General features: G+C 37.1%; 3 protein-coding genes across 4 annotated transcripts; 1 reads left to right on the top strand and 2 right to left on the bottom strand.

Moving 5' to 3' along the window:
• Positions 1–1134: 1134 nt before the first annotated feature.
• On the top strand, positions 1135–3174 carry LOC132179077 (pentatricopeptide repeat-containing protein At2g02750-like). The gene has a single exon (XM_059591707.1). The coding sequence runs from the start codon at positions 1294–1296 to the stop codon at positions 3172–3174; it is 1881 nt and encodes a 626-aa protein (XP_059447690.1). The 5' UTR covers positions 1135–1293.
• Positions 3133–6100, bottom strand: LOC132179078 (SNF1-related protein kinase regulatory subunit gamma-1-like). 2 transcript variants are annotated; one of them, XM_059591709.1, is made up of 6 exons: positions 5874–6100; positions 5338–5508; positions 4795–5240; positions 4190–4456; positions 3937–4109; positions 3133–3559 (listed from the first exon to the last, which is right to left on the bottom strand). In XM_059591709.1, the coding sequence occupies exons 2-6, from the start codon at positions 5504–5506 to the stop codon at positions 3286–3288; spliced, it is 1329 nt and encodes a 442-aa protein (XP_059447692.1). In that variant the 5' UTR covers positions 5507–5508; positions 5874–6100; the 3' UTR covers positions 3133–3285. The 2 variants fall into 2 exon arrangements, with proteins under 2 accessions (XP_059447692.1, XP_059447691.1); XM_059591708.1 differs by having other exon boundaries at positions 5338–5526; positions 5874–6099.
• A 1542-nt stretch (positions 6101–7642) lies between these two features.
• LOC132178433 (WRKY transcription factor 72A-like) lies at positions 7643–10386 on the bottom strand. The gene is made up of 3 exons (XM_059590872.1): positions 9838–10386; positions 9610–9723; positions 7643–8608 (listed from the first exon to the last, which is right to left on the bottom strand). Exons 1-3 carry the CDS (start codon positions 10357–10359, stop codon positions 7643–7645), a joined length of 1602 nt encoding a protein of 533 aa, XP_059446855.1. The 5' UTR covers positions 10360–10386.
• Between the last annotated feature and the right edge of the window lie 2014 nt (positions 10387–12400).

Raw genomic sequence — 12400 nt, forward strand, 5'->3', positions numbered from 1 at the left:
AGGTGAATTTAATAATTTAATCAACATTTTACCATGATAAACTTTCAAAACAACAAAGAAGAAGAAGAAGGTGAAATGTAAATGTTAAATTTTATTTAATATAAATTTCAAAACAAGAAGAATTAAGATAGAGAAATGGTAGGGGTACTTATTCTTTTACTAACAGATGCTTACTAAACTGATGTGTAGCTTATTCATTGGATAAAAACAAAACAATTAATTAAGAGAAATGTAACGAATACCAATAAATGAGCTATATATCAATTTAATAAGCATAATGTATGACAGAATACAAGTATTTATAATATGGTTTTATTCAATCTCATAAGTAGATATCATTTTAAAAAGAAAATAATATAAATTCCTCGCGGGACTTGTATGCCTTTTGGTCAATCTTATTGGTAGCAAACAAAAATGCTAAAGCATAAAGGATGCGAAGATAAGAAAATAGTGGATCGCTTTGTGCATGGAAAATATTCTTGGCATAAAGATCACATTCACAAGAGAACAGGATGGCTGCAATTAGAATCTACTAGTACCATTCTGCACTAAAAAACTCACTTAGCCTATTATATGCCTTTTACATATTTTATTATAAAAATGTAATTAAAACTACTATATCTTGTAGGGTTTGACTATAATTCCACAAGTTGCACCCTTTTGGTTTAGGGATTTTTCAATAATTTGTTGTTTAAATTGTCAACAATTGTGAGAGAGTATGTTGAACTCATTTGTCTGAGCAGGTGTTTAGACGGCCCAAAATTATTTTGGCAAATGAATCCCACACGAGCTCTTATATATATATAGATGAACTTTTTAGACACAACTAATCACAAGATTAGACTATATTATTACATGGGTAAACCCCGATCATTTGGGTTGTTTTTCCCCTCAAGCACTAAGTTAATCAGGAGACTCGAACCTCAACCGACAATATAAATAACATATCTATTTGTAAGTTGAAAGGATTTCAAAAAACATTGAGCTTTATAATCATGTGGCTGCAAATTATTAGTCATGATGACTGCACACAACCAAGAATTGAGTTAACCTTATCATTGCCTTATATAAATATGTACTCATGATAAGGTGACTAGAGAAAGTGGATATGCCATTGATAATGAGAATCTGGGGTTTCTTTCTTAACCTTTAGCAAAGCTTTTTGATTCCCTCTCTGTGCATGTGGACCATCTGTAATTGGGCCGATATTTAGGCCCAAACGTTTGGACGTTGGTCAACCGGATTGAAGCCCGACCCAAGATCCGGAACATATTAGTTTAAACAGCTAGTGGTATGCCGCCCATTTTTAGAAAGAGTCCCATGAAACGCGAAATCGCAAGGCTGGTCACGGATGGGTTCTACAAAGAAGCCCTTTCCTTGTATTCTCAATACCACTCAGCCTCACTCCCTCCTCACAAGTTCACCTTCCCTCCTCTCCTCAAAGCCTGTGCCAAGCAAAAATCGGTTCCTCAAGGGCAAATGATCCATGCCCATCTCATCAAAACCGGTTTTAGTTCGGACGTTTATGCCGCCACTTCTCTCACTGGTATGTACATGAAGCTGCGTCTCTTGCATGATGCACTCAAGGTGTTCGATGAAATGCCTGAAAGAAATTTGGCTTCGTTGAATACCGTTGTGTCGGGGTTTTCAAAAAATGGGTATAGTAGAGAAGCATTACGGGTGTTCAAACAGGTGGGGTTTGGAATGTTCCGGCCGAATTCGGGGACTATAGCTAGTTTGTTGTCGGGATGTGAAAGCATAGAACACGGCATGGAACTGCATTGCTGGGCGATAAAGTTGGGTGTTGAGACAGATGTTTATGTTGCAACTTCGACTGTGACTACGTATTCAAATTATGAAGACTTGGTTTCAGCCTCAAAGGTGTTTTATGGGACACCTAATAAGAGTGTAGTAAGCTATAATGCCTTTTTGTCAGGGCTTATGCAGAATGGGATTCCACGGACGGTTTTGGACGTGTTTAAGGACATGAGGGAATGTTCAGCTGAAGAACCGAATTCGGTTACTTTTGTTTTGGTCCTCTCTGCGTGTGCTAGTCTTCTGTATCTCCGATTTGGTAGGCAGGTTCATGGGCTCATAATGAAAACTAACATAGAATTTGATGCTATGCTGGCAACTGCACTGGTAGACTTGTATTCCAAGTGTGGCTGTTGGCAGGTGGCATTTGATGCTTTCAAAGAGCTTGATGGAAGCAGAAACTTGATAACATGGAATTCCATGATTGCCGGCATGATGTTAAATGCTCAGAGTGAGAATGCTGTTGAGCTATTTGAACAGTTAGAATCTGAACGACTGGTACCTGATTCAGCAACGTGGAATTCAGTGATTAGTGGGTTTTCACAACTAGGGAAGACGATTGAAGCTATTAAATACTTCAAGAGAATGGTGTCTGCAGGCATAGTCCCAAGTTTAAAATCTATCACAAGTCTTCTACCAGCTTGTTCAGATTTGTCTGCTCTGCAATGTGGAAAAGAAATCCATGGACATTTAATAAGAGCCGATATCAGTACCGACGAGTTCATCGCCACTGCACTTATTGACATGTACATGAAATGTGGGCATTATCTGTTGGCTCGAAGAATTTTTGATCAGTTTGATAGAAAACCTGACGACCCTGCATTTTGGAATGCGATGATATCTGGTTGCGGAAGAAATGGAGAATACGAATCCGCGTTTAAGATATTTGATCAAATGCTAGAAGAAAAGGTACAACCAAATACGGCAACTTTTATTAGCGTGTTATCTGTTTGCAGTCACACCGGTCAGGTTGACAAAGGATGGCAACTTTTTAGAATGATGAGTAGAGATTATGGCTTGAAACCAAAACCAGAGCACATTGGCTGCATGGTTGACCTTTTGGGTCGATCTGGTCGGTTGGAGGAAGCTCGAGAATTAATACAAGATTTACCACAGCCTTCTGCATCTGTTTTTGCTTCGTTGCTTGGTGCTTGTAGGCATCATTTAGATTATGAAGTGGGGGAAGAAATGGCTATGAAGCTCTCAGAATTAGAGCCTGAAAATCCAACTCATTTTGTCATCCTGTCCAATATATATGCTGCATTTGGAAAGTGGAAGGACGTGGAAAGGATTAGGGGGATAATGAATGATAAAGGGTTGAGAAAGCTCCCTGGCTTTAGCTTAATAGGAGTAAAATGAAAAATACGCATACAGTACAGACAGACCAACTGTAAATTATTCTCAGTTCCAAACCAGAGTGTTAAATTTCTCCACTTCATACACTTAAAATGGATTTCTACACCAGCAGCATCACGGTTTCAACATTTCCTTCACTGCAAACCCAAGGTTGTTATCAAAATGACTAGGGGGTTCATAAATGAAGCAAGAAATCACATCTCTGAGAGTAATGACGCCAACAACTTCAACATCTTCAGCCACCACATAAATCCTGTGAACTAACTTGGAAGCAAGACTGTGGATCACACTACCAAGAGTTGAATCGAGTTTGCATGTAAGGGGTGGGATGGCCTTTCCGATTTCTTGGGGGGCAATGGTGTGCAAGAAATCCATCACAGTCAGCTTCCTGGGAAAGGTAAATAGACATAAGTTGACAATTAAGACTAACATGAAACTTGTTAAAATAGACAGTGCTGGAGGCACATGAAGAACAAGGACGAATTTGCGAACTTCATAAAGATGGTAAGTCCAACTTGTAAGTTGTTAGGGCAATTTATCCACATCACAACCTCTGCACACTTCCTAAAGTTATAAAATCTTACCCATTATCTCATGGTTTCAAATTCACTTTATTCACATCATTGCCCTCTAACCATTTCATATAATATTTTAAGAAACTTCATTAATTAGGAAATAACAGTGGGGACATTATTTGTTAAATTTTCAAATTGCAGAGGAAACCTGGTGCACTAGCAGAGTCAAAAGTTTTTCTTTTTACCCTACCTGAAATTGGAGAAAAGCTCAGGTTCCAGGAGCAAGTATCTGATGTCTCTTATGCTTACATTCCCGACTATCTTCTTCTTTGGGCCCCCTACAACTGGAAGACCACCGATTTGGTTCTCTCTCATTCGCTTGAAAGCCTCTAGAATCAACTCATTGCCCTGGATGCTGACAACCTGACCAAGAAGACAACATTTTGAAGCTCCAAATTCAGTAGTCAGCTAGAAGAATACTCGAGTAATAACACAAATCTTACCTCATCAGGGGTCATGAAAGGAAGTCCCAAATCAGAAATAGACTTGGAGGCAATACAGTCAAACCAGTCCCTTCCTCTACAACCTTCAAGACCCTGAACAACTGCAGATTGAGTAATGAAGTTCTTGATGTCGGGCTTGCCTGGTTCAATTACAGGTACGCTCCGCAGCCGATATTTTGAGAGTAGCAGCATCACACTCAACATAGAACTATCTGTTGAAACTGGAAGAAAAGGAGCCCAGCGGAAGGAGTTGAGTATTGACCTTACCTGAAAAAGAAAAAAAAAAAAAAAAATTGTTATGAAACATCATTTCTAATTTTCAGATGGCTTGAAAATGGACAAGGACTACCATTGATTTCCATTTTATGTCTCACTTGTTTCCTGAGCAGTTTTGCTATAAAATACGCAGAAATATGCTTGATCATTTTACGAATTTTTTGAGTGTTGCTTTTAGTAAAAGTTTAAAAATAAGCTTTTGCCCAAAAAACTCTATTTCTGAAACACAATTCCAAACAAGTTTTAAAGATGAAAAGGCATAATATATAAGGTACCAGAGGCAACCTGGCCTCTACAAATAATCCTCTTGGAAGAAGAGTATAGCTTACTGTGGTTGACTTGAAGGGTTCATCTTGCAGTATAACTTTGTAAAAATCTTCACCCAATTTGTCAGCAGCTGTGGGAGCATCTTTTCCCATTCCTTTATCTGCAGCCACACCACCAGCCACAGCAGCACCAACTGCAGCAGCTGTTAGCCCTGCAACTGCAGCAGGACCTGTCGCACCTAGTGCTAATGCTCCAAGAGCGCCAACTGCTCCCGCACCAACTCCAGCGGCTGTTGCTGTACTAGCTGATAGAGCAACCGCAGCAAGTTCTGCACTCTCCAGCACCCACAGAACAATAGCAGAGTAATCTATAATTCCTAGGTACCGATCTCTCCACTCTGAACTATTATTTCCTGCATCTGGGTTTCTCACCGGGGCGGACAAAATGTTGCATTCAGATAAAATCTTTACAGCATCGGCAATGGAAGTGTCCGCTAAAATTTCAATCACTGCAAGAAGTGATGATGCAACTTTAGTTCACAGATATGCTTCATTTCATTACATGCAAAGTAGGTACAGCTAAAACTACAGAAGCAATAATATCACCTTTGCCACCGGGAACACTTGGGAATGATGAAACTGGAATGTTTGCAAATGCAGCTGTTAAAATCTCTTGCAACGATTGAGGTAATTTCTTTCTTGACTGGATTCTCTCAAAATAAGCATCATAGCTTGACAGTTGAGAACTTTCTTTGACCAATTGTTCTTCTGCCATACCTACAGCGAAGGCACTAACTAGAGTTTGCCAATATTCTTTTAGTAACAACATTATATGATTAGCGTAATGAAAAATATTTAATCCATTTCATCGATGGCAATTAATGTCTTTTATTTTCTTTTCTCAAAACAAAAACATTATCAAACAACACAAACACAAAACAGTTTTCATTTCTATGTCACATCAAAACAATTTTTTTTTTTTTTTTCAAAAAAAAACGATCGGAGCTTTTTCAAAGTTGATGTACAGAACACATTTCCTTTAATTGGAAATAAACTCGTAATTAAAAAAGAAAATAAGTAATTTAACATAAAAATGAGAGCTATAATGAAAATGTTCAAGGATTGATTGAGCATGCACATACCTGTTAAGGAGTTTGTGTTGTGTTGAGAGATTAGACTGAGTTCTGCAGATGGAAAGCTCTCCGTTCATTTCCTGAAGAGTGAAAATCAGTTTTGTCGGCTCTACATGCGTGGGCTATAAGCCTATAGCTTTGCCATGTGTACGGTCGGGTTGGAGACGTGGCAGATCTGCAGGGGACCACGTGGTAGTTGGTAAAGGTTACGGAGGGAGTATTTCTTCCTACAATAATCCTATCTTGACACGAATTACGGGCAGTGATTGGCAGCACGTGGCGTGCGTGGCACGCCCACGTACGCCCGTGCAATTTTTTTTTTTTTTTTTTTTTTTTAATTTTTTATTTTGTGGCACCCTGCGTGCTGTTTTCATTTAGCCCACGAATTACAGGTTTATGAGTTCTCTTCTTGCATGTGTTGCGCCTGTTGCCCACAGGAAATTGGGGTAGATCTAATCCTTGTAAATTCATCGTCTTTAGCAATTAGCTGCTCGAATGGACTTACTTATATCTATTCGAATAAATGTTTTTTTGTCACTTTCTTAAGAGTAGTTAAGTAGGTGATTGGGTCTTATTTATTCTCTTTTAAATGTGTCGTTTAGATTATTACTACTTCTAAAAACACATCACGTCCGATGAATTAAATCGACCAATTTCACAAATGGGCCTGGGCCTCTTAAAGCACAGGTCCAGGTAGCTGTGGCACTCGGCCTGCCCGGCTTGTTAATAATGAAAAAAAAAAAGAAAGAAAAAAAAAAGTAATATATACATATATTTTTAAATATATATATATATATATAATGCAAGGGTGTTATTATCATTTTGTTCAATTGCTAATTTGCTGTGCTGTGATGTGTTTTTCGTTTGGCTGAGTGTAAGGGACTAATAGTTTAGAGGGTTAATTGCAACTTTGTAAAGTTTGAGAAACATTACAATTATGGTGTAAATTTAAAAGAAGAGATAACCATTTTAGTGGGAATGTTATTTCAAGTATTATATATATATATATATATATATATATATATATATTTTCTCTAACCACACTGAAAAAGAGTGTTAAGAGTATATACGTACTCTAACATCAAGACTATTTTATTCATGTCCCTAAGGGGTAGTTCAATTGGCTGGAGACCATGGTTCATGAAGTGGATGTCATAATCTTCCTCCCCTCTCCTCCTCCATCTTGTGTGGATATAGTGGGAAAAAAAAAAAAAAAAGTTTTTTTTTTTTTTTAATAGAATAGCTTTTCCACGTACCAAAATACCATATATATGTTTAAGATGAATAACTACACTAAGATGGGACTTATTTATAGTAGAGTGGGGTCGGTTAGAATAGGAAAATGCAACCAGAATATATAAAATCATACAATTAAAACAAATTAATAGTGTATAATATAAAATTATACAAGGAAAGAAATAAACATATATAAGATACGGCGCATAGAGGGTAAAAGATTGGCCTGATAGCGTCGGATTATGAGATTAGCTCCATAAGACGAGTACCTCTCAAATATTCTAACAACAATCGTAATTTTGGCAAATGACCTGTTTGAATCCATTAGAAAATAAAAACTGGAAGGCCAACTGTTCTCTCAGCACTCTGAAAATTGATATGAACAAAGCTTTGAACCGATCATATGATCATCGAATGAGTGGACAAATGAGTCAGACATAAAATGTTATAATCCGTACACAGATTTCATTACACAGAACACTTGGGGAAACCTTAACAACAATAATCCTAGCTACCTCGTCTCGCTAATTAACCTTAAACCCTCACAACTGGAAATGGTCCCTATTGTCAGCGAGAGCCGTGGAAGCGCCTTTAGATGCAGAAAGTTGCAATGAAGGTGGGAACAATGGCAAGCCGCCTTGTTGTGGAGAGGTTATTAAAGACGGCGATTTGTTCAAGTAGCTTGACCCACACCCTATTACATTCTGCACGCTTGAAGGGTATATATGATTCACCGTACGAGAGTCACCCCACTTCAACTTCAGGCTTGAGCTTTGATGATGATGATCACCCGCGCCCTGATTAATGTTTTCTCTGGCATCACCGACATATGACGTGAGTGCTGCGGCTAAAACTGAATGAAATTTTGGGTTTGATGTGATTGCCTTGGTTGCAGCCACTATGTTTTCTTGGAGAGGAACAGCGGCATTCTGATGATTGTGCATGTAATTTTGGTACAAATGTTCTTGAAATGGTTGTTTTCCAGCTGTGTTTGAGTACTCGATATGGTTGTCATTGTAGGCCGGTTTCCCATAATTGCTGTAGCCGCGATAGCCACCATTCCAGTGACTTTGTAGGGTGTTGGGGTCTAAAGAAGAGGAAGATGATGAGGAGAAATTGAGGCGCGTTGAAGAGTATCTTGGTGTAGAAGAAAACCTTCCAAAAGAAGAGGAGGAGGTGGATGGTGCAGTGGTGAGGTCGAGAGTGACTGTTGGGTGTGAGTTTGAAGTTGAGAATGAGGAATTTGGAATGTAGAATTGATGTGGTCTTGAGTTTTGGGAGGCGCTGAAGTTGAATCTGTGTAGGTTGGTGGCGGTGGAGCTGGAGATGGGGGCTGTGGCTGACGTCCCGAGACCTCCCTGGGAGCTTGATGAAGAGCGGGATTGAAGCATGGAAGCAGCAGCTGAGGTGGTGGAAGCCATGGCGGTGGCTGAAATTGGAAGCGGGTGGTTGTGTGTTCCTTCATAGGTGGTGATCAAGATGGACATGTCATCAACACATCTTTGCACCTGAAATTTGAGAAAACAGCTAATATGGATCAGTTTACATTAATTTTCGCTACAATAGAATACTTCTACAGTGATTTGTATGGCTCTACAAGCACTTGTTCCTAAAAGATGTCGGATTCAAATTGTATCTTAATATATAATTATAACTCAACACATGAAATATTTAATTAAAATTGTTGATTTGATCATTTAAATAAATATTATTCTATATTTAACTGAAATTGGATGAATTGTGAAGTTGGGATTTAAATTTAGTTTAATTAAATAGGTCGGATTAGGGTTAACCTATATAGTCTTATATTTCAATACAACCCGAACATAACATGTGACATAAGGATTGTCAATTTTTGACACGACTCACGAATCCGACATGAATCTAACACAAAATAATGGGATAAGGTTGAGAAGTTTGATATTTTTAATTGGGGAAACTTCACTTACCCCCCTATACTTTCGCGCTTTTTGCAGACACCCTCCTATTGTTCAAAACCTCTCACTTTGGTGTATCAAACTTTCGTTTCCTTTCAAATACCCCCCTACCGTTAACTTTTGACCTTTCTACCCCTAATTTTTTTTTAAAAAAAAATTATTTTTTAATAAAAAATAAGGGCACGATTGTAATTTTCTACCCTTTCCGTTAGGATTTAACAGAAAATCCTAACGGAAGGGGCAAAGTGAATGGAAACGAAAGTTGGATACACCAAAGTGAGAGGTTTTGAACAATGGGGGGTGTCTGCAAAAAGCGCGAAAGTATAGGGGGTAAGTGAAATTCCCCCTTTTTAATTAAATGAATCAAGGTACAATTAATTTATATAACTATATATTCATACTTCAAAGTGACCCGAACTTGACACACTGCCATTTTTCGAGATGATGGCACAAGTTGAAGTCTTTGATAAGTATTATGTTCATAGTTCTATATATGATAAGCTCCAAGGAATTAATTATGCTATATATATAACGACATATCAGATTTCAACAAAGGGAGGCAGAAGATCTACCTGTTTCCTCACAGGACATGATGATGAGACTGTGCAACGGTAGTATCCCCGAGGGCATGGATTTCCTTTTGCTATTTTCTGTCCATATTTTCTCCATTGACATCCATCGTTCATCTAAAAAATCATGAAAGTCTCAGCAAATGTTAACTATATATAACACCTTAATTATGAAGTGATCAAATGGTTCTCAGATATTGTAATTGAAATTTAATTGATAATGATACTAACCGTTGGGGTATCGCATCTAGCTCTAACAGAAACCCTAGCTTTCTTCAAAGGATTCTGCTGTAAAACTTCATCATCTGTGCTTCTCGCCGTCTTCAAAACTTTACTTGGAGGCCAAATCTCAGTGGGCTCATCTTCTTTCAGTACTTCTTCAAAGCTATTAATATTGGAGCTTGCAATAATCCTCCTATCTTCGTTTGAGCCCGGCTCAAATCTGCAGTCCAACCGCAATGAAAGTTGTCCATTCATTCTTTCATCATCCTCTTGGCCGCCATTACTCAAATTGCTATTCTTTTTGTCATGCTTTTTAGCCTGATCACTTGACGTCATCCCAAGGCTAAGGGAGACAAGTTCAGGTTCTTCTTTTGCCTGATGGCCGTCGGATCCGGAAGTCGTGTCTGTAGTACTTTTGGCTTCTTCTTGTTGAAGAATATCAAAGAAATGCATTTTTAGGGACTGGTAATCCTTTGCAATTCGTGCTAATAACATCTTTAATCTTTCATTTTCTTCTTTAACCTCATCCATTTCAGCTTCAGCTAATTTTAACTGATCCTCCTGCTGTGGCAACAGAAAATAAAGTTATCTTATAATATATATTTGACATGGTCAGAAGCTTATACGATGTTATATATATATCCTAAAGTTTCCTTATGCATGCATAACATTAATGGATGAAAATCGAAGGTTCTTACCTGATAATTCTGTCGTGTGGAAAGCAAGTCTTCTGTATTTATTTCCATTGCTAAGGGCACCTGCTAATTTTGGAGAAACTAGGGTTAGAGCATATGTAGTAGGCTTTGAGATATATATACAACTTGTCCTTTTTCTAGAGAGGAACGAAGGGATGTAGGAAGAAAGAGGGAAGAAGAAGGGCAAAATGAAAGATTAATCACTGAAAAATAATGAAATTATTGGAACTAAATAATTGATGACAAAAAATGATAGAAAATATTCAATTATTACATGCAATTGACAATGAATCTATCTTGACTTTGTCGACCGGTCTGTAAGATTCATCGTCTTAGGTCTTAGGTTGCGCTAAGTCAGATCTACCCACGTGATAAAGATTAAATCATATGGATTTAGTACCTTTGGTCCGCAATATATATGCCTTTTGGAATTAGGTATAATTTTCAAAAGTAAGGTGCATAAAGTTAGTAAAAATCATCATTTCGGTTGAACAAACCAACATCTCTCTCTCTATATATTTATATGTATATATGTATATACATGTCTCACAGAAAGATGAATAAATATTATCATTCAATTCGGAAAAAACAAGACCATCGACAAGAGCCAAAAAAATTGAAAACTTTCAAGAATTTGTTTATCTGGTCCTTCAAATATCACGGATGTATTTTGTTAATAACATCATTTATAGATCGGCCAATTAAAAAAAAAAAAAAAAAAAAAAAAAGTTCTATATATAAAAGAGAGACGTAATCGAAATTCGAATTGCATGGTACTAATTAATAATTAAGAAATTCTCAGAGAAAAACAAAATGATCATGTTTCATGTAGAAAACCATCGATCGTACGTGTGTACGTGAAAGAAATTCACCTTGTTGATCTCCACAGCACTCCCTTCGTCGCCGTTAGATTCCATTTTTCTGTCTTCTCCGACTGTATTAAAAGACATTTCCGATGTATATTGTTCTTCACTGCTTTTGAAACAATTCTAGCTTTTTGTCAGTTCCGTAGGAGTTGAGCTTCTCATATATATATATATATATATATATATATAAGGGCTGTAGACCTGAAGACATTTGACTTTCTCTTTTAAAAAATTCAAACCCCAGTGCTCATCCTTGCATGTTACTCCGAGAGAATTGTCAAACAGTGTAAAAACACACCAAGAAGCAACAAATTAAAAGCTTATTTTTTATTTTACTAGTTGGCTTCTCAACAATATTTATTTAATTAAGAGCAAAAAATAATATTCAAATTCAACGTTTATAAGGGTGAGAGAGATCCATAAAAGACCTATTTAACCAACCTGTCAGGTTGAAGATTCATACGTCTGAAATATCAAACGGAAATGGGAATCCATTCTGGTCAAAGTTTAGCCGCGCGCTAATCAACATTAATATCTGGTGCCGTCGAATTTAAAATTGATGTATTTAATGATGTCATATAAATTTTTATAAAAATTATATTAATATTAACATTATGTATACTATAAAATACATTGATTTTAAATCATGATTGTGAAATAAATACTATTTAATTTAAGTATTAATAATTCTAGTCCATCGTTCTTATCTCGTTAATCTTTAGTGTATTCCGTCATGGGACAAGGATCGGATGAGTCCAGATATATAAAAAGAAAATATTGAAATACAATTTTGTTATTACGTATACACTTTTACATTTCCAAGTATGGAGAGCTAAGTCAGCAGATTTAAACAAAAATTCGCTTTCTTATATCACGACTTGACCAAATGGTCCTTAAATAATTAATAATGGCGGTTCAACACCGGTTATCTAATCGAAGTATTGTTGTTTTTCTTATCACCGCTTGACCAAATCCTCTGTGGATAATTAAAGAGGAGATCGTAGGACTGGT

The sequence above is a fragment of the Corylus avellana genome, chromosome ca4 (genome assembly GCF_901000735.1).
Source record: "Corylus avellana chromosome ca4, CavTom2PMs-1.0".
In the NCBI taxonomy this organism is placed as follows: domain Eukaryota; kingdom Viridiplantae; phylum Streptophyta; class Magnoliopsida; order Fagales; family Betulaceae; genus Corylus; species Corylus avellana.